Source organism: Xyrauchen texanus, chromosome 29, assembly GCF_025860055.1.
Source record: "Xyrauchen texanus isolate HMW12.3.18 chromosome 29, RBS_HiC_50CHRs, whole genome shotgun sequence".
In the NCBI taxonomy this organism is placed as follows: domain Eukaryota; kingdom Metazoa; phylum Chordata; class Actinopteri; order Cypriniformes; family Catostomidae; genus Xyrauchen; species Xyrauchen texanus.
In genome coordinates this window covers 8,937,923-8,961,342 of record NC_068304.1, presented here as the reverse complement: position 1 = coordinate 8,961,342, position 23,420 = coordinate 8,937,923, and the positions used below count along the sequence as shown (strand labels likewise).

The following is a 23,420-nucleotide window of genomic DNA, read 5'->3' as shown; positions in this document are numbered from 1 at the left end:
TTTTAGAGGAAATACTCTCTAAGAGGCGTTCTCCATGCGATAGGGGGAGAACCCGCTGCAATGCACCATTTATCCAACACCATTTATCCAACACTTTGTAGAGGCAAATGGAACGACATTGGAATTCATTGACACCGCTCGGCTCTGAAGAACAAATCCGAATGAATGGTTGCAAGCTGGATCCTTTTATACCCGTATGTCTTAAGTGGCATGCAGTTCCACTCGACAGTTTTCATTGGCCTTTTCTCAAATATCAGAGGTGTTTGGTGCTCCCAAGTGCGATCACTAGTGTCACTATATCGACACAACATAGATTTAGTGACAGATATGGAACAATCAGTTAATATTTTTCTAATCAGTTAACATTCGGAAAGGAGGCTGCGGAATGGCAGAACTGGAATGAAAAAATATTGTTTCTGCTCAGAATGAAACAAAATGAAAAAACATTTCATTTGAAGTCCCTGCTCACATGTGCCGCTTGAAGAGTATTAATTTTGGACCTTGATGTAGAACTTTGGAGTTTGAAGCACTGAAAATGCACAGCACAAGTACCTCAAAGCACATCTGTTACATTTTTATGTGGCATTTGTGTGTTACAGGACCCTTGGGATGCACATGGACGCGTCATTACTGCACATATGAGAAGGAGAGTAACACCTTCAGCATGTGTAATACAGAGGTGAAGCCCACCGTTAAACAGGTACAGAGATGCTCATTTGGATGTGGTCTGATGTGTAATGTCATACTTTTCAGTGTAATCTCCTCCAAACTCTTTGTAAATGCGCTTAATTATAGATTGTGCCTCATTCATAAAACTCTGCATGCAAACTCTGCAGTGCTATTAGTGGGTGCAATTCATTCTACAGTGAGTTCAGTAAGTTCTAGAGGTCAACCAATGTTCGTTTTTCATGCCCGGTACGATACTGATTATTTTTGTGTTTAAGTGTCCGATAACCTATATGCATAACCAATGTTTAATTCTAGTTTTCTTTCTGCTTTTAGGCATGTTAAAAACGTTATCATTTATCACTAACCTCTGGTGAACTGCTTTACAAAACTTAAATTGCGCAGTCTACAAAGAATTTACTTATCAAGTTTTAGTTGCAGTGTACATCTGTTCAAAGCCCCTTAGCTTAATTAGTATTTAAAATGTAAAGTCATTTGTGTCCAAATTTATCAGTAAACCAACAGTAACTGATAAGCTAGAAAAAAACGTGGAAAAGTGGAAATATCGGTTAAAAATATCGGTCAAACCGATTATCTGTCTATCTCTAGTAAGCTGCCCCTTCTGTCTCTCTTGTCATTGTTTTTCGCAGAATGGTGTAATGGCGAATCCCTCTGAGAAGTTCAAACTGAAGTCCTGTATTAGGAGGAAGACTGACTCCATAGATAAGCGCTTCTGTTTTGATATTGAGGTGGTTGAAAGGTGGGTGCCTGTTTAAATAAAAAGTGCAGAATTTAAAGTTTTACAGAAATGTTCCAGGTTGAATACAGTACAGCTGCCCATTTCCAGAATGTTTTTTTTATTTCAATAAAAAAGGGAGTTTACAGTTATGCACTTACAATGGAAGTCTATGGGCAAACATTGCACTGATATAAACTGATAAAATACAAATGTGAAAGTATAGTGACAAATCCTTATATGTCTTAATGTGAGACTAATGTGACAAAATAAAAGCTTCTGCATTAAACTCAGGAATCTCTTGTCCATGGACAAGATAAGTGCATTACTGTGAATGCGATATGTTGCTTGTTTTTACAAACTGAGGGATTAGTCAAATTCATTATCTGAATACCATATCATATTTCCTGTCCATACGGCTTAAAGGGTTAGTTCACCCAAAAATGTAAATACTCTGATAATTTACTCACCCTCATTATATCCTAGATATTTATGACTTTCTTTCATCTGCTGAACACAAATTAACATTTTAAGATGAATATGTCAGCTTTGTAGGTCCATACAATGCAAGTGAATGGGTGCCAACATTTTGACGTGCCAAAATCCACATAGGGGAAATAGTACTCCAGACGAATCTGGTGGTTAAATCCATGTTTTCAGAATAGATATGATAGGTGTGGGTGAGAAATAGATCAATATGTAAGTAATTTTTCTTTCACTTTCTCCTTCTGTTTTTGGTGATTGACATCATGCATACCGCCCCTTACTGGGCAGGGAGGAGAGTTTATGATAAAACACAATTACTTAAATATTGATCTGGTTTTCACCCCCTATCATATTGTGAATGAGCACATGGATTTAACCACTGGAGTCATATGGATTGCTTCTATGTTTCCTTTATGTGGATTATTTGGATTGCTGGAGCTTCAGAATTTTGGCACCCATTCACTTGCATTGTATGGACCTACAGAGCTGAGATTTTCTTCTAAACATTTTAATTTGTGTTCTGCAGAAGTCATACATATCTGGGATATCATGAGGGTGAGTAAATGATGAGATTTTTCCTTTTTGGGTGAACTATCACTTTAACATGTTTTGAACCCAGAACACCCTTTTAATTGACATTTGTTTATACATGCTATACTGTTGTGTCTGTTTCTCTGTTTCCTCAAATCAAAGTATCCTATTTTAAGAGTGCCCGGCATACTTCTGTTTTCTGCATGATCCTCATGCCTGTTTTTACCCTGACTAACAGTGTAACCTTTTATATTTGTACTTTAACTGCCTGTCCACTTTATTTTGTAACGTGAAAATAACCAACGGCTGCATTTCCGGCGAATATGTAAAAGTTCTGCTGTTATTGATCATAATGTAAATAAATAGGATAATAATACCTGAATTTAGTGACATAAATTTATAAACTATCACAAAACCACAGGATGTAGCAGAATGATGCTAATGTCAGATAATATTCTAACTTCATTTATAGAAAAAGAGTAAGTAAATCGTTCACTTGTTGCTGTGTGTTGTATTGAATAGATGATAATATTTGTTTATTTCCAAAAGCGATGATTCATAAGCCAAGCCGAATGCAAGAACTGTGTGTCAGTTTATTATATATTCATTTTCCCAACAGCTTTCTGCTCTCTGCTGGTTGTGTAAAGTTTGTGGAGGCCTGTCAGACGGTGCAGAGGACTGTCCTGTCAGCGCCTGATCTCTCATTAATTCTGCCTGTGCAACTTTGTGATAAAACTATGGCAAAAATTATATGCGTTCAAAACCAACGAGTTTATGAAAATTGTAATTATAGTATAATACAGCATAATGTAGTATTTTTGTATCGCTAAAATAGTTGGAAGTGGTTCATATCGAAAGTGGTCCACATTCAAGGTTGATAATGGTGGCGCCCTAGTTTTGCTGAAAGATAAGGTGGATAAGGCTTAGTCTTATGATATTAGGTGGCAAATTTATATTTACTTTGTGCTGCAACTACATGTGCACTTGTTTGATTACCACGCATACTCTATGCTCTACTAACACCCAGCCAAAAAGACCTGCGTATTAGTAAGTAGCTGCAAATGTAAATTCATTTATACTATAGGGCTGTCAATTTAACATGCTATTAATCATATAAAAAATATACATACAAAAAATTATGCAATTAATCATGCTTTCTGACCCCTATGTAAATTCTACAATAAAGGGTTTTCTACAATTGGAACAGTTCAAGCTTGTAGTACCACCTTCATGTTTTATGCAGGTGCACAGTGGAGCCGTTCACTCTTCGTGTTCTTGCATTTAAAACAGCTGGATGGAGTGCAACAGAATCAAACAGGCAACAGGGGTCTCAAAGTTTAAAGAGTAACTCTTTCATTTTACACAACGTCTTAAAAAGCAGTGATAATGGCATAAAAAAAACCAGTGAGAAATGTTGTAATGGCCAGACATCCAGCTTTCGCATATTTACATAGACAAACAATTACAGAAGAATGCGATCTGGCACCAACAATCATGCCATGGTCCAAATCACTGAGATCACAATTTTTCCCCATTCTGATGGATGATGTGAACATTAATGAAGCTCCTGGACCATATCCGCATGATTTTATGCACTGCACCGTGCAGTGATTAGATAATTGCATGGATGATTGTTGGTGCCAGACGGCTGGTTTGAGTATTTCTGTAACTGCTGATCTCCTGGGATTTTCACACACAACAGTCTCTAGAATTTACTCCGAATGATGCCAAAAACAAAAAACATCCAGTGAGTGGCAGTTCTGTGGGTGGAAACACCTTATTGATGAAAGAGGTCAACAGAGAATGGCCAGACTAGTTAAAACTGACAAAGTCTATGGTAACTCAGATAACCGCTCTGTACAATTTTGGTGAGAAGTATTCTGAGATGCTAGTTTGCGCAGTTTTGGCGACATGAGAGGGAGCTACACAATATTAGGCATGTGGATTTAATGTTGTGGCTGATCAGTGTATATATATGTATATATACAATTAAATCAGTTACTTAATGGCTTATCATGTAATTTATTTGACACATATATTTGAATCAATTGACAGCCCTTGTATTTTGCCACCTAGTGTAAGTTTGCACTGTTTTTTGTTGTTGTTGTTCCTAACTGTTGACCTTGAATGTGTCCATGTCCCCTGTCCCTTCTCTGTGTTTATTTCACTATAGAAATGCCATCTATCGTGGATCTATTTTCAGACCACTGCAATTTTTCTATAGAGCCCGGTATGTGACCAGCCCTGCGCCCTTACAGAGCAGCAACAAGTTGAAGCGCATGTGTACTTGTGATCTAATGCATTCAAAATTCCACTCTGATCAAAGCTCATTTCTCACTTGATTGGTTTTAAAGGATTGCATGTTGAAAACCCTTGCACCCATAATTGATGGGATAGCTGTTTCATTTGATTTAACTGGCTGAGCGATTTTAACCTTCACAATCTCATCCTTGATTTGGAAAGCACAAACTTTCACTTGACAACTAGAAAGAAACATCACAGCATCTTATCAACATCATCAATATAGCTGCACCAGGCTGAGGAACAGTGTAGCTAGGCAAGATGGAAGAGAAACCATATGCAGACCATGCAATTATAACCCATGTTATTCAGGCTGATATGTAATAGGTTCTTCTCAATATATAAGCTCTGTTCCAAAACCTAGTAAGCTGCCTACTTAGACAGAATTTTAAGGCATCATAGGTGTGCTTCTAACACTGAAACACTGTTTTAAAAGGTAGGCAACAACTTAGTTGTTTAATTAGGTGTTACTATTTATGTGTAGTCAAGTAAAATACATATTTATTTAGTAGAGCTTGGGTTAATTCCATGTGATTAATTTAATAAAAAATAATGTTTTTAAAAATATTATGCAATCGATCATGTCCCTGAACCATAGGTGAATTACGGTCCGGGCCAATAGGGCCAGTGCCCTAGGGCCCTTGACTACTAGGGGCTCGATGGGGGGCCTCAGCATCTTTGAAAATTAATGTTTGTATATGCTTAAATATGTGGGCCCCACAGCTAATACAAGGCCCCCTCAACAGGGCCCTGTGACTATGAGGGCCCCCAGCCCTCTTATAGAACCCATTTGCCTTCCTGTTTCTAATTTAATTTTTTGAGCCACTCTTTAATCTTATAATGCTGCCTGGTGAAAGTTTCCATGCACTTCTGGAAGTAGAAGACCCTGTAAAATAATTTCCAAAATAGCTACCTTCATATTTTAATGCACTCATCTTTTTAATGTGAAATATGTGCTGATTTTGATCAAGTAAAATTAACAATAATGTTTATATTTTTACTGATATTTCAAAATTTGTAATTAGTTTATATTATGAATGACAAACATACTGTCTCTTTAAGAACAGTGGCTCGTATTTCGGTTGAGTGGTTTCTTTTCCACATCTTTGAATTAATCTGACTCTAAATAACAGAAAAGGTATTAAACGAGCTTTAAATTAATTAAAATCAATTGCATAGATCTCAACATTAAAAGATAATTGGACCGGTGGGACCCTAAAAGAAAATTGGCCCCAGGGCCCTTGCTAGTCATAATCCACTCCTGCGTACAGTAATATGGAATATTTCTACCATTGGAGCAATTCAAATTTGAAGTACCATCTTTTTATCCAGGGGGCAGTAAGCGAAACTCCAGCTGTACAGGCAACGTGCAGCTTATACAGAGAACAAACCACACTTACCCACAGCAGATAGCACAAGATGAGTCTTGTTCTTGTGTTCAAAACACAGCTGAACAGAGCACAATTTCGAATGCAGGGGTCTCTAGGCACTTTTTTTAGATGTTTCAAGCTATGTTTACCTTGAAACAGCAACCTAAAAACGCTGTGTTTATGACGTGATGCAAACAAAGTGAGACGATCCAAAAATGTCCGTCTGTCACGTGTACATTGATGTGTCCTTTGAAAAGCCCTTTTAATAAATCTAGCTCAGACTGATTGACAAATTCAACTGAAAAATGGATTGCTGTGGACTCTACGATAGGCTTATGTTTAATAAAACATTAAATAAACTAAATGTGGCCTTCTAAAGCCACCTTTTTGTATCGTCTAATCAATGCTTTAACTGCCTGTCACAATAATATAATGCTTTTTAATTATCTGAATTATTATATTTGTAATTAAATATAACTATTTATGATTATTAAATCAATATACATCAAATTATTATGTAAGGGCCTTTTTCAGCAAATATTTATATATGCTATTAATTGCGATAACTTTGATTAATTAATCGACATATAGTGTAGTTAATTTGATTGAGATTTTCAATTGATTTACAGCCATAGTATTTATATAACTACAAAACCATTCAAAAGTATGAAATCACCATTATATATTTATGTTTTTGAAAGTATTTTTTCACCAAGGATACTTTAAATTTGTCAAGGATTACAGTAAATGCATTTTATAATGTTAAAAGTGACTATTACTATTTAAATAAATGCAGTATTATTTAAACTTTCTATCCTCCACTTGCTGCAATGATGGCTTAGGCATTCTAATTGTCACTTTATTAAGATATTCATTTGAGTTTTCTGTTATAGTGAAGTGCATTAATGTGAATAAAAGTTATTGTTGTTGTAGCGCTTCTAGTGTTCGCTTCACCAGGGAACTGCAACAATACCTATAAAAAACGACGTAAAACTCATTTTGCCAACATATAGGTATAGTAATGTTATTCTACGAAACCAGGTTTAAAATAGTTGTCTAATTGAAAACTGTATATTTCGCAAATATTTTTGTCTGCTTTGTATTATTAATAGGGCTGTCAGTCGCATTCAAATGATCACAAAGTATAGACATTACTGATGTAAAAACAGCACCATCACTATTTGAAAGTAGTAATTTTTTATCAAATTTAGACAGGTGCCATTTCCAGCAGCCCTCACTCCAACACCTTATCCTTGAGTAATCATGCTAAATTGATTAAAATATTATATTATAGAGTTGAAAGCTCTTTGGTTTGTTAAATGAAGTTTAACATTGTCTTTGTGTTTGTTTTTGAGTTGCCACTGTATGCAATAGACTGGCATGTCTTAAGGTCAATGTTAGGTCAAAAATGGCAAAAAATAAAACGTTTTCTATTGAAACTCGTCAGTCAATCATTGTTCCCCTTCTGTCGCTGTCTCCACGTTGTGTCAGAGAAGCGACACTAGGGGTCTCTCTTGAGCGCCGATATCCACCTCTGATCTATGAAAAAAGGCCAATGAGAGTTGGCAGCCGGTATTTGCATGTCCCGCCCCCGGACATACGGGTATTTAAGCGGCGCAAATACGGGAGTTCATGCAGAAAATTTCTTCGGAGCCTATGGTCGTGTCTGCAATTGCTGCGTGTTACACACCAAGTTCCTGTCATTCCTCTGCTGCATGCTGTTGGATTCCACAGCGCACAACAGTGGCTTTCTCCTGTTTGCACGGCTGTGCATTCCTGCCCCTGGGCGATTCGACAGTGCAGATCATAAAAAGAACTCTCACGAGTCCTTTTTTCATAAAAGAGTGATTTTATTTAAAAGAGTAATTTCCTCTAAAAGAGCAAAACACAGCGGCGTTGAACGTCCTTTTAAGGACGCATCTTTATAAAGATGCCTTTCCGCACCTGTGTTGTTCCTGGATGCTGTAGAGTGCTCTCCGCTTCAGACGGCCACAGGCGTTGTCTCGTGTGTCTGGGTAGCGATCACACCGAGGCTGCGTTTGTGGATGGTTCATGTTCTCACTGCCAGAACATGACCATGACAACGTTGCGGTCGCGGCTTGCTTACAACCGTAAGCAAGCCACTCCAGCCGCCCCCCGCGTTGCTCCTTCTTCCCACGGGATTGAGGACGATGCGGCTGGCGATGGAGGCAATTTGGGGATGGCAGCTGGTGCAGCTCCGCCGGGTACGCCCCCTCAGACCACCCGCACCCCGGCACGCTCTTTGATTCCCGTCCGTGCTCGAGGCAGCGGTGACTCGCCTCACAGCCAGTCTGCCGACCCTCTTGCGATGGAAGCAGATGAGCTCGCCGCGGTATCGGAGGGCATGGTATCTGATGCTGAGGACTCCCCTGGGCTGCCGCTTTCGGGCCTGCACGCCCAGGCTGAGGCCGACGCACAGATGACCGACATGCTTTCCCGGGCAGCCAACAGCGTGGGCTTGGACTGGAACCCTCCATCCTTCCCACAGCCATCACGGCTGGACGACTGGTTCCTGGGGTCGGGGCGCCGCTCACAGCCTCGCCCCCCGGTCCCGTTTTTCCCGGAGGTGCATGATGAGCTGGCGTCTTCGTGGAGAGCACCCCTCTCCACTCGTCACACCGCCACCTGCTCATCCGCCCTCGCCACCCTCAACAGCGGAGCGCGCCACAGGTACAGGGTGATTCCCCAGGTGGATAGGGCAGTTGCGCTCCATCTATGCCCCGGAAGCCCTACCACCTGGCGGGGCCTCCCTGTACTCCCTTCCCTGACCTGTAGAGCAACATCCTCGTTGACCGCAAAGGCCTACAGCGCCGCTTCTGCCCTGCATGCCATGGCTCTCCTGCAGGTCCACCAAGCCAAGGCACTACGTAACATGCACGGGGGTGGCCCTGATCCCGACATGCTGCAGGAAATGCGTTCAGCGACCGACCTCGCCCTGAGAGCGACGAAGGTCACAGCGCAGGCGCTCGGGCAGGCGATGGCCACACTGGTGGTCCAGGAACGTCAACAATGGCTGAACATGGTCGAGATGCGTGAAGCCGACAAGACTCGCTTCCTCAACGCCCCTGTCTCCCAGTTTCGCCTCTTCGGCGACACCGTCGAGGACATCGCCCAGCAGTTCTCCAAGGTGAAGAAACAGACGGAGGCCATTTCTCACATCATGCCTCGCCGCAAGCCTGCCGCCACAGCCCATGCCCCGTCTGCTCGCCGAGGGCATCGTCCCGCGGCCAGAAGACAAGCTCCTGCTCCGCCTCAACCCGGGCCCAGTTCTCAGCCCCAGCATCGAGCAAACCGCAGGAAGCGCACGCCCCCAATCTCACGGACCCCCTCGAGGACCCGGAAGGCTCCCAGGCGCTCCTGAGACAACACACCCAGAGCCCAAGACGTTAGCTCCGGAGGTGGTAAGACCGCTCCGTCCCCCGGTGGAGGGCCGGGAGGAGAATCCTGTGTTTTTTCATTTTCCACACCCCCCAACAGGGGCTGCGGTACACAAATCTCAATAAAAGAGCTATTTCCTTTGTCTCTGGGTCACATGGCCCGCAAATGCCGTGGTCACGGCACTCTGCTTTCAAGCCTCAACAGTCCCGGCTTCCTAGATGCGGTGTCCCCGCCCTCAGCCCCACGACTGTTCCCCGGCCGGCCGGTTCAGACGAGTCCAGAGGACGCCAGCATCAGACCTCCTCCTCAGTCACGAACCCGCCCCCCGCCGGGTGCGCGGAGCAAGGTAAGTGCTTTGAGTTTATTCTCAGCACCAGAGCCTCGGGATGCTACAGTGCCTCCCGATGCTGCGTTACCTGTTCCGCACCGCTGCGAAGCCCTGCCGGGTACATCCAAAATACTCGTCCCCTTGGTGCCCCTAGCACGGAGCTTAGAGGCGTGGCTTTCACTGCCCAGCCCGTCATGCTGGCTGCACCAGACCATTCGACTCGGTTTCGCAATTCAGTTTGCCAGGCCTCCGCCCCCAGGAACCAGTCGTCCAGCCGTGATGGCTGTGGGAAGGATGGAGGGTTCCAGTCCAAGCCCACGCTGTTGGCTGCTCGGGAAAGCATGTCGGTCATCTGTGCGTGGCACAAGCCGGCATACACATACTCAATTACCTCAACGACTGGCTCATCCTGGCCCCCTCGCGAGAGTTACTATGCGCGCACAGAGACCAGGTGCTCAGCCACCTCAGCCGCTTGGGGCTTCAGGTCAACTGGGAAAAGAGCAAGCTCACCCTGGTCCACATCATCTCTTTTCTCGGTTTGGAGTTAGACTCAGTCTCAATGACAGCACGTCTCTCCAACGAGCGTGCTCAGTCGGTGCTGAAATGCCTCGCTTCCTTCAAGCCAGGTGCCGTGGTCCCTCTAAAATGATTCCAACAGCTCCTGGGGCATATGTCATCCTCCGCGGTGGCCGCGGCGCTGGGGTTGATGCATATGAGACCACTTCAGCACTGGCTCCAGACTCGAGTCCCGAGACGAGCATGGCGCCGCGGCACGCACAACATGAAAGTTACCACTGCCTGCCGCCAAACCTTCAAACCCTGGACAGACCTCTGCTTTTTACAGGCAGGATTACCCTTGCAGCAGGTGTCCCGACGCGTTCTGTTACAACCGACGCCTCCAAATTGGGTTGGGGCAAGCATGTCCTAGTCAGGACAGACAGCACCATGGTCGTAGCCTACATAAATCGCCAAGGCGGAGTACGCTCCCTCCACATGTCACAGCTCGCCCGTCGTCTCCTCCTTTGGAGTCAGCAGTTGACTCAAGTCACTGCGCGCCACTCACATCCCCGGCAACCTCAATGTGATAGCGGACGCGCTGTCAAGGCAAAGCTTGCCTGGCGGAGAGTGGAGGCTCCACCCCCAGTCGGTCCAGCTGATTTGGGTTCGGTTCGGCAAGGCCCAGATAGACCTGTTTGCCTCCCAAGAAACCTCCCACTTCCCGCTCTGGTATGCCCAGACAGAGGCTCCCCTCGGGGTAGATGCTTTAGCACACAGCTGGCCCGCAGGGCTGCGTAAGTACGCGTTTCCCCCAGTGAGCCTTCTTGCACATGTGCTATGCAAGGTCAGGGAGGACAAAGAGCAAGTCATTCTGGTGGCCCCCTACTGGCCCACCCGGACTTGGTTCTCGGACCTCACACTCCTCACGACAGCCCCTCCCTGGCGAATTCCCCTGAGGAAGGACCTTCTATCTCAGGGACGGGGCACGCTCTGGCACCCGCACCCAGACCTCTGGAACCTCCACGTCTGGCCCCTGGACGGGATGTGGAAGATCTAGCCGGCCTACCATCGACCATCATAGATACCATCAACCAAGCCAGAGCCCCCTCTACCAGGCATCTTTACGCCCTAAAGTGGCATCTGTTCGCAGACTGGTGTTCTTCCCGAGCCGAAGACCCACAGAAGTGCGCGATTAGGTCAGTGCTCGTGTTTCTACAGGAGAGGCTAGAGAGGAGGCTGTCCCCCTCCACCCTCAAGGTGTATGTCTCCGCCATCACGGCTCACCACGACATGGTAGACGGCAAGTCTCTTGGTAAGCACGACTTAATTGTGAGGTTCCTAAAAGGTGCCCGGAGGCTGACTCTCTCCCGGCCTAACCTGTTTCCCTCCTGGGATCTCTCGGTCGTCCTCTAGGGCCTCTAGAGACCCCCCTTCGAGCCGCTAGAGTCAGCTGGACTCAGGGCCCTCTCTCTCAAGACCGCCCTGCTGATCGCGCTCGCTCTATCAAGAGGGTCGGGGACCTGCAAGCGTTCTCTGTTAGCGACACTTACCTGGAGTTCGGTCCTAAGACCGCGACCGGGCTATGTGCCCAAGGTTCCTGCCACACCCTTCAGAGATCAGGTGGTGAACCTGCAAGCGCTGCCCCGGGAGGAGGTAGACCCAGCCCTTTCGTTGCTATGTCCAGTAAGTGCTTTACGTATCTATCTGTAGAACTCGGTAACACGCTGACGATCTGACCGGGTGAATCGCTTGCGTCTAGCGCCCTTTCCCTCAACCGAGGTAAAATAGTGCGCCTCCGTTCCCAGGAGATCCCATCTTCGGGTCGCTGGTTGACTCCTCCCTAGCCCTTTTGGGTCCGCAGTTCAGCGGAGGAACTCGCCGACCCAAGCCACTAAGGATACGAGCGGACTCCCGTGTCTCACTTAGGCAGTTACAGCTGCCTCGGTCACCGTGTTGTACGCTATCCCCCCTCTATGAGGTTGGATCTACCACTGCGCCAACGTTTCCACATAGGTCCTGACAGGCCATGTGAGGTATCTGCCACCCTTTGCCTCCCCTGCGGGGTAGGTGTGGCCTCCGCAAGGTCTTCTCCGCCCTGAAAGAAGGGCTAAGACCCCCTTCCCTCAATGCGTGTAAGGGCCCCGGCCGTAGTTGCTCTATGTGAGAAACATAGAGAGAAAAGAAGCCCAGCCAGGCTGGCCCGTTCCCAGGTTGGTGGCCATCACCTTGTTCCTCCCTCCAGGGCAACGATAAGGATTCTGTTGGCTTGAATGGGGCATTGGGAAAGGGTACGTGCAGTCTGATACAGTTGTTCGTCCTGCACATAAGAATACCTGCTCGCTCCTGTGTCAGAAGTTCACGTACACGGCTCAGCGCATGGCACTTTTATAAGTGGACCCCTAGTGTCGCTTCTCTGACACAACGTGGAGAGAGCAACAGAAGGGGAATGTCTAGGTTACGTATGTAACCTCCGTTCCCTGATGGAGGGAACGAGACGTTGTGTCTTCCTCCGCCACGTCGCTGAGCCTAGCCACTGTTGTGGCTGGACCATTTCCGGCTTCTCAGAAAAATCCTGAATGAACGTATTTGCGCCGCTTAAATACCCGTATGTCCGGGGGCGGGACATGCAAATACTGGCTGCCAACTCTCATTGGCCTTTTTTCGTAGATCAGAGGTGGATATCGGCACTCAAGAGAGACCCCTAGTGTCGCTTCTCTGACACAACGTCTCGTTCCCTCCATCAGGGAACGGAGGTTACAAACGTAACCTAGACGTTTTGCGGAATGAAGGCTATACAGTGCTTGAAATTGCGAAAACAACTGAAGATTTCATACAAAGGTGTACACTAAATTCTTAAATGACAAAGGACAACTAGCTCTAACAAGGACAGAAAGAGATGTGGAAGGACTGATGTACAACTAAACAAGAGGATAAGTACATCAGGGTCCCTAGTTTGAGAAATAGATGCCTCACATGTCCTCAGCTGACAGCTTCATTGAATTCTACCCGCTCAACACCAGTTTCATGTACAACAGTAAAGAGAATACACAGATGTGCAGGAATTATGGGAAGAATTGCAAAGAAAAAGAGACCTTTGAAACAGAAAAACAAAAAAAAAAGGTTAGAGTGGGCAAATAAACAGACATTGGACAGCAGATAATTGGAAAAGAGTGTTATGGATCTTAACCCCATTGAGTTTTTTGTGGGATCAGTTAGACTGTAAGGTGTGTGAGAAGTGCCTGACAAGACAGCCACATCTATGGCAAGTGATACAGGAAGTGTGGGGTGAAATGTCAGCGAAGAGCCTGGATCTCAATCTCATTGAGCACATCTGGGACCTGTTGGATCGGAGGGTGAGAGCTAAGGCCATTCCCCCAAGAAATGTCAGGGAACATGCAAGTGCCTTTGTGGAAGAGTGAGGTAACATCTCACAGTAAGAACTGGCAAATCTGGTGCAGTCCATGAAGAGGAGTTTCCAAAAGTTTGGAATGATGTACAGATTTTGCTCTCATGGAAAGAAATTAGTGCTTTTATTCAAACTAGAGACTCTGATGTATTTATCCTCTTGTTTACTTGTACATCTGGTATTCCACATCTCTTTCTGTCCTCGTTAGAGCAGTTGTCCTTTGTCTTTGAAGACTGTAGTGCACACCTTTGTATGAAATCTTCAGTTTCAAGCATTGTATTGCCTTCATTACTCAAAACAATGATTGACTGATGATTTTCTAGAGAAAACATTTTCTGTTTTTTTGCAATTTTTGACCTTAAGACATGCCAGTCGATTGCATACTGTGGCAACTCAAACACAAAGACAATGTTAAACTTCGTTTAATGAACCAAATCGCTTTCAACTGTGTTTGATATAAAGGCAAGCAATTTTCTAGTACCATATTAGCAATTTAGCAGGATAAGGTGTTGGAGTGAGGGCTGCTGGAAATGGGGTTTGTATAGATTTTATCATAAATACTTTTCAAATAGTGATGGTGCTGACTATACTTTGTGTTCAGTTGAATGCCACTTTGGGGAACTAAAGTACCAATTTCTTTCGAAACAGAAAAATCTGTATATTATTCCAAACTTTTGGCTGCCAGTGTATCCACAGTATATATTTATAAATATAGCACTAGGACATCTACTTTGTGCAATGATTAATTTTTCCAACAATTGTTTAGAGGCAGATTGTTTCACTTTTAATTGACTATATCACAATTCCAGTGGGTCAGAAGTTTACATACCCTAAGACAACTGTGCCATTAAGCAGCTTGGAAAATTCCAGAAAATGATTACAAGAAAGCTTTTGATTAGAGGTGTACTGAATTGGAGATGTACCTGTATTTTACAGGCCTACCTTCAAACTCAGTGCCTCTTTGATTGACATCATGGGAAAATAAAAAATAAAATCTTTTTGTGAACCTCCACAAGTCTTGTTCATCCTTGGGAGCAATTTCCAAACTCCTGAAGGTCCCGCGTTCATCTGCACAAACAATAGTACACGAGTGTACCACGCAGCCATCATACCACTCAGGAAGGAGATGTATTCTCTCTCGTATAGATGAATGTACGTAGCTTGGTGTGAAAAGTGAAAATCAATCCCAGAACAACAGCAAAGGACCTTGTGAAGATGCTGGAGGGTAGACATGTATCTATATCCACAGTAAAAATAGACCCATTTCAACATAACGTGAAAGGCTGCTCAGCAAGGAAGATGCCACTGCTCCAAAACTGCCATAAAAAAGCCAGACTACAGTTTGTAAGTGCACATGGGGCCAAAGATCTTACTTTTTGGAGAAATGTCCTCTAGTCTAATGAAACAAAAATTTTACTGTTTTGCCGTAATGACCATCATTATGTTTGGAGGAAAAAGGGTGAGACTTGCAAGCTGAAGACCACCATCCCAACCATGACGCATGGGGGTGGCAGCATCATGTTGTGGGGGTGCTTTGCTGCAGGAGGGACTGGTGCACTTCACAAAATAGATGGCATCATGAGGAAGGAAATTGATGTGGATATATTGAAGCAACATCTCAAGACATCAGCCAGGAAGTTAAAGCTCAGTCACAAATGGGTCTTCCAAATGGAAATTGATCCCAAACTTACCTCCAAAGTTGATGCAAAATGGCTTAAGGACAACAAAGTCAAGGTACTGGAGTGGCCATCCAATAGAACATTTGTGGGCAGAACTGAAAAAGCATGTGCGAGCACGGAGTCCTACAAAACTGACTCGGTTATACCAGTTCTGTCTGGAGGAATCAGCCAAAATTCCAGCAACTTATTGTGAGAAGCTTGTGAAAGCTACCCAAAACATTTTACCCAAGTTAAAGAATTTTAAAGGCAATGCTATCAAATACTAACAAAGTATATGTAAACTTCTGACCCACTGGGAATGTAATGAAAGAAATAAAATATTAAATAAATCATTCTCTCTACTATTATTCTGATATTTCACTTTGTTAAAATAAAGTAGTGAATCCTAACTGAACTGAAACATGGAGTGTTTTCTATGATTAAATGTTATGAATTGTGAAAAACTGTGTTTAAATGTATTTGGCTAATGTGTATGTAAACTTCTGACTTCAACTATATATATATATATGGTAGATGAGTAAAGCACTAATAATTCACAAAAAAATTACTTTAGAAGGCAATATATTGTTAAATGCCTTATCATTTAACATAGGCCTCTCATTGGCCTACAGTCCACATTAATCTATTTTGCAATTGAATCGTCAATCTTTCACAGAATTATTATAAGGGCTTTTCTAAGGACATGTCAATGTACAAATGTGTCACATCAAAAACATGTAGTTTTCAAACATACAGTAGTTTTCTACTTAAGGTGGGTACACACTATGATTTTGGTCATTATTCTGCTGTCTGAGACGAATTTCAGGAATCCTAAAGGATTTCTCTCATCGCAGGGCAAAATCAGCAATCTTAAAACATTGTTCACAGGCGGACGATTAACAGCCTTTGCGATGATCTTCAGCCTCCGACGAAATTTGGGCAGTGTCTGAAATTTAGCATCGTAGCCATATAGTGTGACTGCTATTATGACGGCCAGACAAGATATTCCGCTCCTCTCTCGCACCCTAATTCACTTGGAAAGAAACCAGCTCCATGTTTGTAGCAACATTTGTGCCCAGTTATCACTCTACACAAGCACTTTCAATGTTTTTTCTTCTTTTCATTTTATATAAAAAGTTTTGATAAATAAATAAGCAGAAAATACTTTGAGAAAAGTGTAACACAGCAATTTGAAAGCATTATTCTCGGTATTAAATACATTTTTTTAATTTCGTGATGGAGTGGTATTGGAGCAATGGAAATGCTGATGTCCTTACTTTCAGAGAGAGAAAAAAAATGGGCCTCCATGGTGGGCAAATTTCGCCATTTCGCTTCTATTCCGCAAAACTCCCGTCACTTAAGTCACGTTCTCTGATCGGGACGACTGGGACCACAGTCGGCCAAGATGTATATAATGCAGTCTGACATAACATCGCACAGTGTGCCATGGCGATATCAGTACCTTCATATCGTACAGCCTGACAAGCATCAATCGTAAAGGACTATTATAAATCGTACAGTGTGCACCCGCCTTTAGAAAAACACATCTTTAGACCCATGCTGTTTTTGAATGCAAGAATGTATCCTCATCTTTTTAGGGCGCTGGTGTCAAGCAAGGCTGAGTGTGGTTTTTTTCTCCATATAGCTGCGTGTTGCCTATACAGCTGGAGTTTCACTTACTGCCCCCTGCTGAAAACAGGTGGTACTACAAGTTTGACATTCTCTAATAGGAATATTCCTTATTATGGTCCAGGGACACGATTAATTGTGCGGGGTTGTAACGCAATATTTTATATATAATTAATCACACTGAATTAACAGTTTAAATTGACAGTACTAATTATTATAATTGTGTGGTGATGTTAGCTTAGCAGCATGCTAACATCAAACTCACTTGGAATCAAAGTCTTCCTGGAGTGGATCTCCTGAAATCTTTACAGGATGTGCACAATTTACAGTTTGTGATGCGAACAGCTGCATATCTATTTTCAAATCAGTAATTTATGAGGATTCATGTCAATTAGGATGTCATCTTTTAAGGAAGCTACCTGTGTAGATAGTAGACAGCAATGCAGCTCACAAGGTTTTGGAACAGAGCCATTGTTTACTTAAAATTTCATCTCGAAATGCTCAGTTTCTGGCAAGGAGGTGTTATATATAGCAATAAGCTACTCAAGTCTGTGTGGTACAATGGTTTTACCATGTGGCCCTTTCCCACCTACAGTCCTGGTACTTTTCCCTCTTTCTAGATGAGAACTCTTACGAGGAACGGAACACCTGAGGAGACTTTTTCCCGTTGCATTCGCATTCACATGCACATGCTGAACTCAGCGGACATGTTGAAAATGCATTATAAACCTATTTATCTACTGTCTTTTACAATAAAGGCTTTTATGACTCAACATTAATTTCTTTACTGAAATACTCATCTGAAAAATGACGTCTTGATGCAAGTTAACCACACAGTGACAGGCATGCAATACTTCCCTCATGTAAACTAGATTTAATGACAGTTTAGTGTATAATAAATTTCAATTATCCACACTTGATAAACATCTTATTATTTATATCCATCATCCCAGGAAAAAGTTGTTGCAGTAATCCAAGAATCACTTTCATAATTTTCTTTATATTCTCACAGTACAGATGCAATGAAACCTCAAATCATTTCTCCCCATGAAGTCACACACAAACATGTGAAACGGGGATTCTCTTTGGATACTTTGTATGTTATATGTTATTTTTGTTAAGGGGATTATAAATTAGCACAATCTTCTCATTAGCAGGATAATAGCTAGTTGTTTACTATTGGTGGCTGTGGAGCACTTCTCTTTTCTCAATGCAAGGTTTGTCCAATCACAGACTGCAGCACATCCCACAGTCCCACAGTTCCTATATGCCCCCATAAGTATCTACTCTGGAGTAGGAGCAAAAATGTCCCCTAAAATGGCTTTGAGGAACTATAGTTCCTTAGTTGTGAAAGCAAAAAAGAGCACTAGTCCTAGGGAAAAGTACCTAAAATAGGCTTTAGGACTGCCAGTGGGAAAGGTCCTATGGTTTCTGCTTTGTGTCATCCTAAAGGCCACCTTTAACAATGAAAAGGTCACTGTAATCACTCTTGTTGCTTATTGCTTTCAAAAAAAGAAATAAAAAAAGAAAAATGCTGTTACAGTACCATCACCTCTAAAACTCCACAGCAGGTTGCTTGCTCTAACAAGCTGTATGATAATATCAACCCATAACTCAAGTCATTTTATTTGTATAGCGCTTTTCACAACACATAGCAGCTTTACAGAAAATCATGCATTAACAGAAAATGAAACTGTAATATCTATAAAGTCTTAGAGCCATCATTGTGTAGTTTCATTAAATATGATTGTAAATTTTGTGTAAAAATAAATAATTAAAAAGTTAAATAATAATTGTATTTATAACCCCAGTGTGCAAGCCGAAGGCAACTGTGTCAAGGAACACAAAACTCCATAAGATGTTGGAAAATGGAGAAAAATAACCTTGGGAGACACCAGACTCACTGTGGGGGCCAGTACGTCTCTGGCTAACAGAATTAATATAATGCTAACATTAGTTATTTATGTGCAGTGCAGGTCATGGTTTAAAATTAGTAAACTATGTAAGTGTTAAGGGCCAGTGTTTAAACAAAGATTTTGAATGAACTGCAAGATTTATGACAAATGTCTTTTATGTTCATCCTGGATTAACTGCAGATGTTCAGATAGATGCATTTTCCTTTGTTAGTTGGCAGATTAAGTATTTTTTTGGCAGTTGAAAGTCTTTGTATATCATTTTAAGAGTGTAGTCCATCATTAGACCAAGTTGATTCAGGCAGAGATCAGTGAGGTGCATCGCAGTTCAACTGGCAGGTCATTTCGCGAGCTTTATCCTAAATCGAAGGTTCAGGCAATGATATATGGAGTATCCCATGTTTTATGGTTGGAGTCCATTGTAATAGACTGAAGTGATGTTTGGCTGGCACCGGCTGCATTTAGGTACGGAGGTTGATCTGGCTGGCTCTGGTAATCTCGGGATATGAATCCAGAGGTTGAGAGAGGGAAACAAATAGAATAATATTAGCATGGAATCCATTTACATTTTTTGCAGAATTATAGATTAGTTACAAGCTCATATCAGATACAGTATTAGTGACAGCTGTTTTACATGCATGGCTGTTTATGCAGTGATCCGTGTGTTAATGGCTATTAGCGCCTGCTAACTTTCACCTTACAATCAGGGTTAATGCAAATGCTGTAAAAAATCAAGTGTAAATATCCATGGATGAAGTCATTGGTGCTTGTGATTGTGATCAGTGTGAAACGGAGTGCTCAGATAATCCTGATAATTTGGCATTTATGTAAATGAAATAGTACTTTAATGTACACTAGTATGATTCACATTTCCCCCAGAGTGTGATTGATTCAGATATAATGATACTGAGTTTGAAGATAGTAGAGCTATGGTACATGGTACATTTGAGTTTTTACTTCAGCCCTTTGAAGGAATAGCTATATGAATATTTTCACTGAGAAGTTTTATTATTTTACACTGTTTTGCATCTCAAGTAAATGTATGTTGTTTTAAGGATACATATATATATATATATATATATATATATATATATATATATATATATATATATATATATATTTTTTTTTTTTTTACTGGAAAGCAAATCAAAATACATGTAAGGATATTTTGTTTTTGGCAGTGTACAGGGACTGTAGTTCTCTAGATAGGTAGAGGAGCTGGATAATTCTAGCTGGTGTCAGATTTGAAAGTGTTCTGGTTTGTGCTATGTTGTATTCAGGCATGGTATCATCACGCTTCAAGCACTCTCTGAGTCCAACAGGAGACTGTGGCTGGAAGCTATGGATGGCAAAGAGCCAGTGAGTGCTCTACCAGTTTTCTTCACATTTTATACGATTTTGACATTGCTGCCATCATTTTAATTCATGTACTTTCTCAACACACCTGGACCATCGGATGACAGATGCTTTCTCATAATAGACCAGAATACCATAGATAGTTCAGGGCTGGTTTTGACTTGGGCTAAAAATAGCCAACTAGCAAACACGCTAGCAACCACCCAGAACACCTTAGAAACCACATAGCAATGCCCTTACAACTAATGTTTGTACATACACATGGGAATACAATGATTAGATATGTACATGAATCTGAGCATACAGCAGCTGAGCCAAACACATTTAGTTTAAGTTGATTTCAGTCAATATCATTTTGAAAAAATGTGCAGTTTGTGCATATGCCTTTCCACAGCAGACTTACAATAAACATTGTATTACAATTTCTTTTAGATCTACAATCTGCCTGCTCTTCTAAGCAAAAAGGAGGAAAGTAAGTGTTTCCGTTTCTACTGGAAAACATTCCAGTATTATTTCAAACATGAATACTTTACGTTTTTAAATACTTAAATAATAATTATATATATACAACATTAAAATCGCCTGCCTAATGTTGTGTAGGTCCCCCTCGAGATGCCAAAACAGCACCAACCCGCATCTCAGAATATTATTCTGACATGATATTCTTCTCATCACAATTGTACAGAGTGGTTATCTGAGTTACTGTAGACTTTGTCAGTTCTAACCAGTCTGGCCAATCTCTGTTGATCTCTCTCATCAACAATTCATTTCCATCCACAGAACTGCCACTCACTCTGTTTTTTGTTTTTGTTTGTTTGTTTTTGGCTTCATTCTGATTAAATTATAGAGACTGTTGTGAGTGTAAATCCCAGGAGATCAGCAGTTACAGAAATACTCAAACCAGCCCATCTGGCACCAACAATCATGCTACAGTCCAAATCGCTGAGATCATATTTTTCCCCATTCTGATGGTTGATGTGAATATTAACTAAAGCTCCCGACCCGTATCTGCATGAGTTTATTCACTGCACTGTTTCCACATGATTGACTGATTAGATAATCACATGGATTATTGTTGGTTCCAGATAGGTTGGTTTGAGTATTTCTGTAACTGCTGATCTCCTGGGATTTTCACACACAACAGAAAAAAAGAGTCAGTGGTAACTCAAATAACTGCTCTCTACAAGTGTGAAGAGAAGAGTGTTATCTCAGAATGCTGTTCTGAGATGTGGGTTGGCACTGTTTTGGCAGCACGAGAGGGAGATATATAGATATAGAGATATATATATGTGTGTGTGTGTGTGTGTGTGTGTGTATTTATGCATATAAAGTGTTACTATAAATATACATTTTCATAATTTTTTTGAGTATACCACTTCTACATAACTTCTAATATATTACTTCTGGACATTAGTTTTTTTAGAGAGAGAGAAAATGAGAGAGAGAGAGAGAGAGAGAGAGAAAGAGAAATGCGGGTTAATGTACATGCCTGACATCAGATTAACTGTTTAACACACATTAATTCAGATAATGAGTTGTGTTTTCCTTCACTACACACTTTATCTGTCTGTGCTCTCTCATTTCCTCTCACAAGGTCAAAAGCATTACACAGAGTAAGCCCAATCCTCCTGAGTGTGTCACAAGCTAATTCACCCATTGAACATGTTGTTTTTGTTCACTTGTCTTTTATAGCATATTTAAATGAGGCTGGCTTTAATTTTGTGAGAAAGTGTATTCAGCTGGTCGAGATGAGAGGTAAGTCGGGCTAATGGCCTTTTATACTGTAGGAATGAATGTATAAGAGATTATACCTGCATAAAACATTCCATATTTTTATTTTTAAATCCTTATTGTTAGAGAGATAATTTAATTATTAAGTAATACAAATAATATTCAAATTGGTAATAAATGAGTATTTAAATATTTTAATTTTAACAAAAAATGTAAAAATTATATTAGTTATTAATAAACTATTATTACTATTTACTATCACTATTATAACACTGCTTTTAATAATACATACTTTTATAGATACTTGGATAGTTTTAATTAATAATAATAATTGTTATTATTATTATATGTTGTTGTTGTTTTTGTTGTTACACTAGACCTTTCATATAAAATAACTCAAAGTGCTTCAGAGGTCAGAATAAAAATATGTATTAAGAAAAAAAAAATATGTATGAAACAAAGAAACAATGTTAACATTAAGAAAGATTAAACTAATTAGAAAGTAAAGGAAATAAATAAATCTTAAAAAGTTGTAAGGATATGTCTCAAGTGATGTGAATGCTTGGATTTATTGGTCTTATTTCAATTGGTACAAAGTTCAATTTAAAATCTTTGGGGTGTAATACTTTCCCTGATCTCTTATTCATAATTAAATATACCAAACGTCAGCATAAGAAGTCCTCCAAGTTTGATTTTGAACATATTTTTGGTAGTCAGTCAGAAGTTTGTAAAGGTGCTTTACAATTTTCTGGGTAACTTAACCAAAGAAAATGTGCTTAACAGACGTAGCCTAGTCTCTTTCAGTTATATTTGTGTTTATATGTTGTGTGAACATAAACTGTCTCTCAGCAGGACTCAGCACCATGGGTTTGTACAGAGTTGGTGGAATAAACTCTAAAGTGCAGAAGCTCATGACCACTGTCTTCTGTAAGTCGCCACACCTCACGTTCACTTAAATCAATGCCAGTCTAAACCAATCGCCTCTCTAAAAACAGGATCAAATTGATTTATGACATGATGTCATGCATTAGCCACATCTGGTTGCTATTAATTCTGTTCTGTCAGGTCATGATAAACGTCCAGAATATGTATCTTTATAAATCCTTAATACAGTTCAAAAACCTTCTCTTAAAACATAACTGTTCTCCTTTAAACTATACTCAGACAAAAACATCCAGACAGACTGCGTATGTCCCTTTTAAAAGGTCCTAAATGTTCTGAGCAAGATCAAACACATTACAATGTCTAGTTGCTGTAGTTTTCTGCAAGTATGTGGGTGAATCTCACGAATCCTTTTAAGAGCATGCCCAGGTCATATATCAACACAAAATCAAAGAATGGAAATAAGAAAGTATATTTGACATAATTTAAGACAAAGTAAGTCTACTTTTAAGACCTTTAGGATTTATTTT

The 23,420-nt window shown here is 41.4% G+C and overlaps 1 protein-coding gene across 2 annotated transcripts in view; it reads left to right on the top strand.

The window, feature by feature from the left end:
• The window catches only part of LOC127623125 (rho GTPase-activating protein 42-like), a 155,467-nt gene that overhangs the window by 109,869 nt on the left and 22,178 nt on the right, over window positions 1-23,420 (top strand). The window contains exons 9-14 of one of the 2 annotated variants that reach the window (XM_052097388.1): window positions 600-700; window positions 1,317-1,426; window positions 20,202-20,280; window positions 20,710-20,749; window positions 21,970-22,032; window positions 22,861-22,935. In XM_052097388.1, the coding sequence (XP_051953348.1) occupies window positions 600-700; window positions 1,317-1,426; window positions 20,202-20,280; window positions 20,710-20,749; window positions 21,970-22,032; window positions 22,861-22,935 (468 nt within the window). Of the gene's footprint in view, window positions 1-599; window positions 701-1,316; window positions 1,427-20,201; window positions 20,281-20,709; window positions 20,750-21,969; window positions 22,033-22,857; window positions 22,936-23,420 lie in introns of both variants that reach the window. The other variant, XM_052097387.1, reaches the window with a different exon arrangement.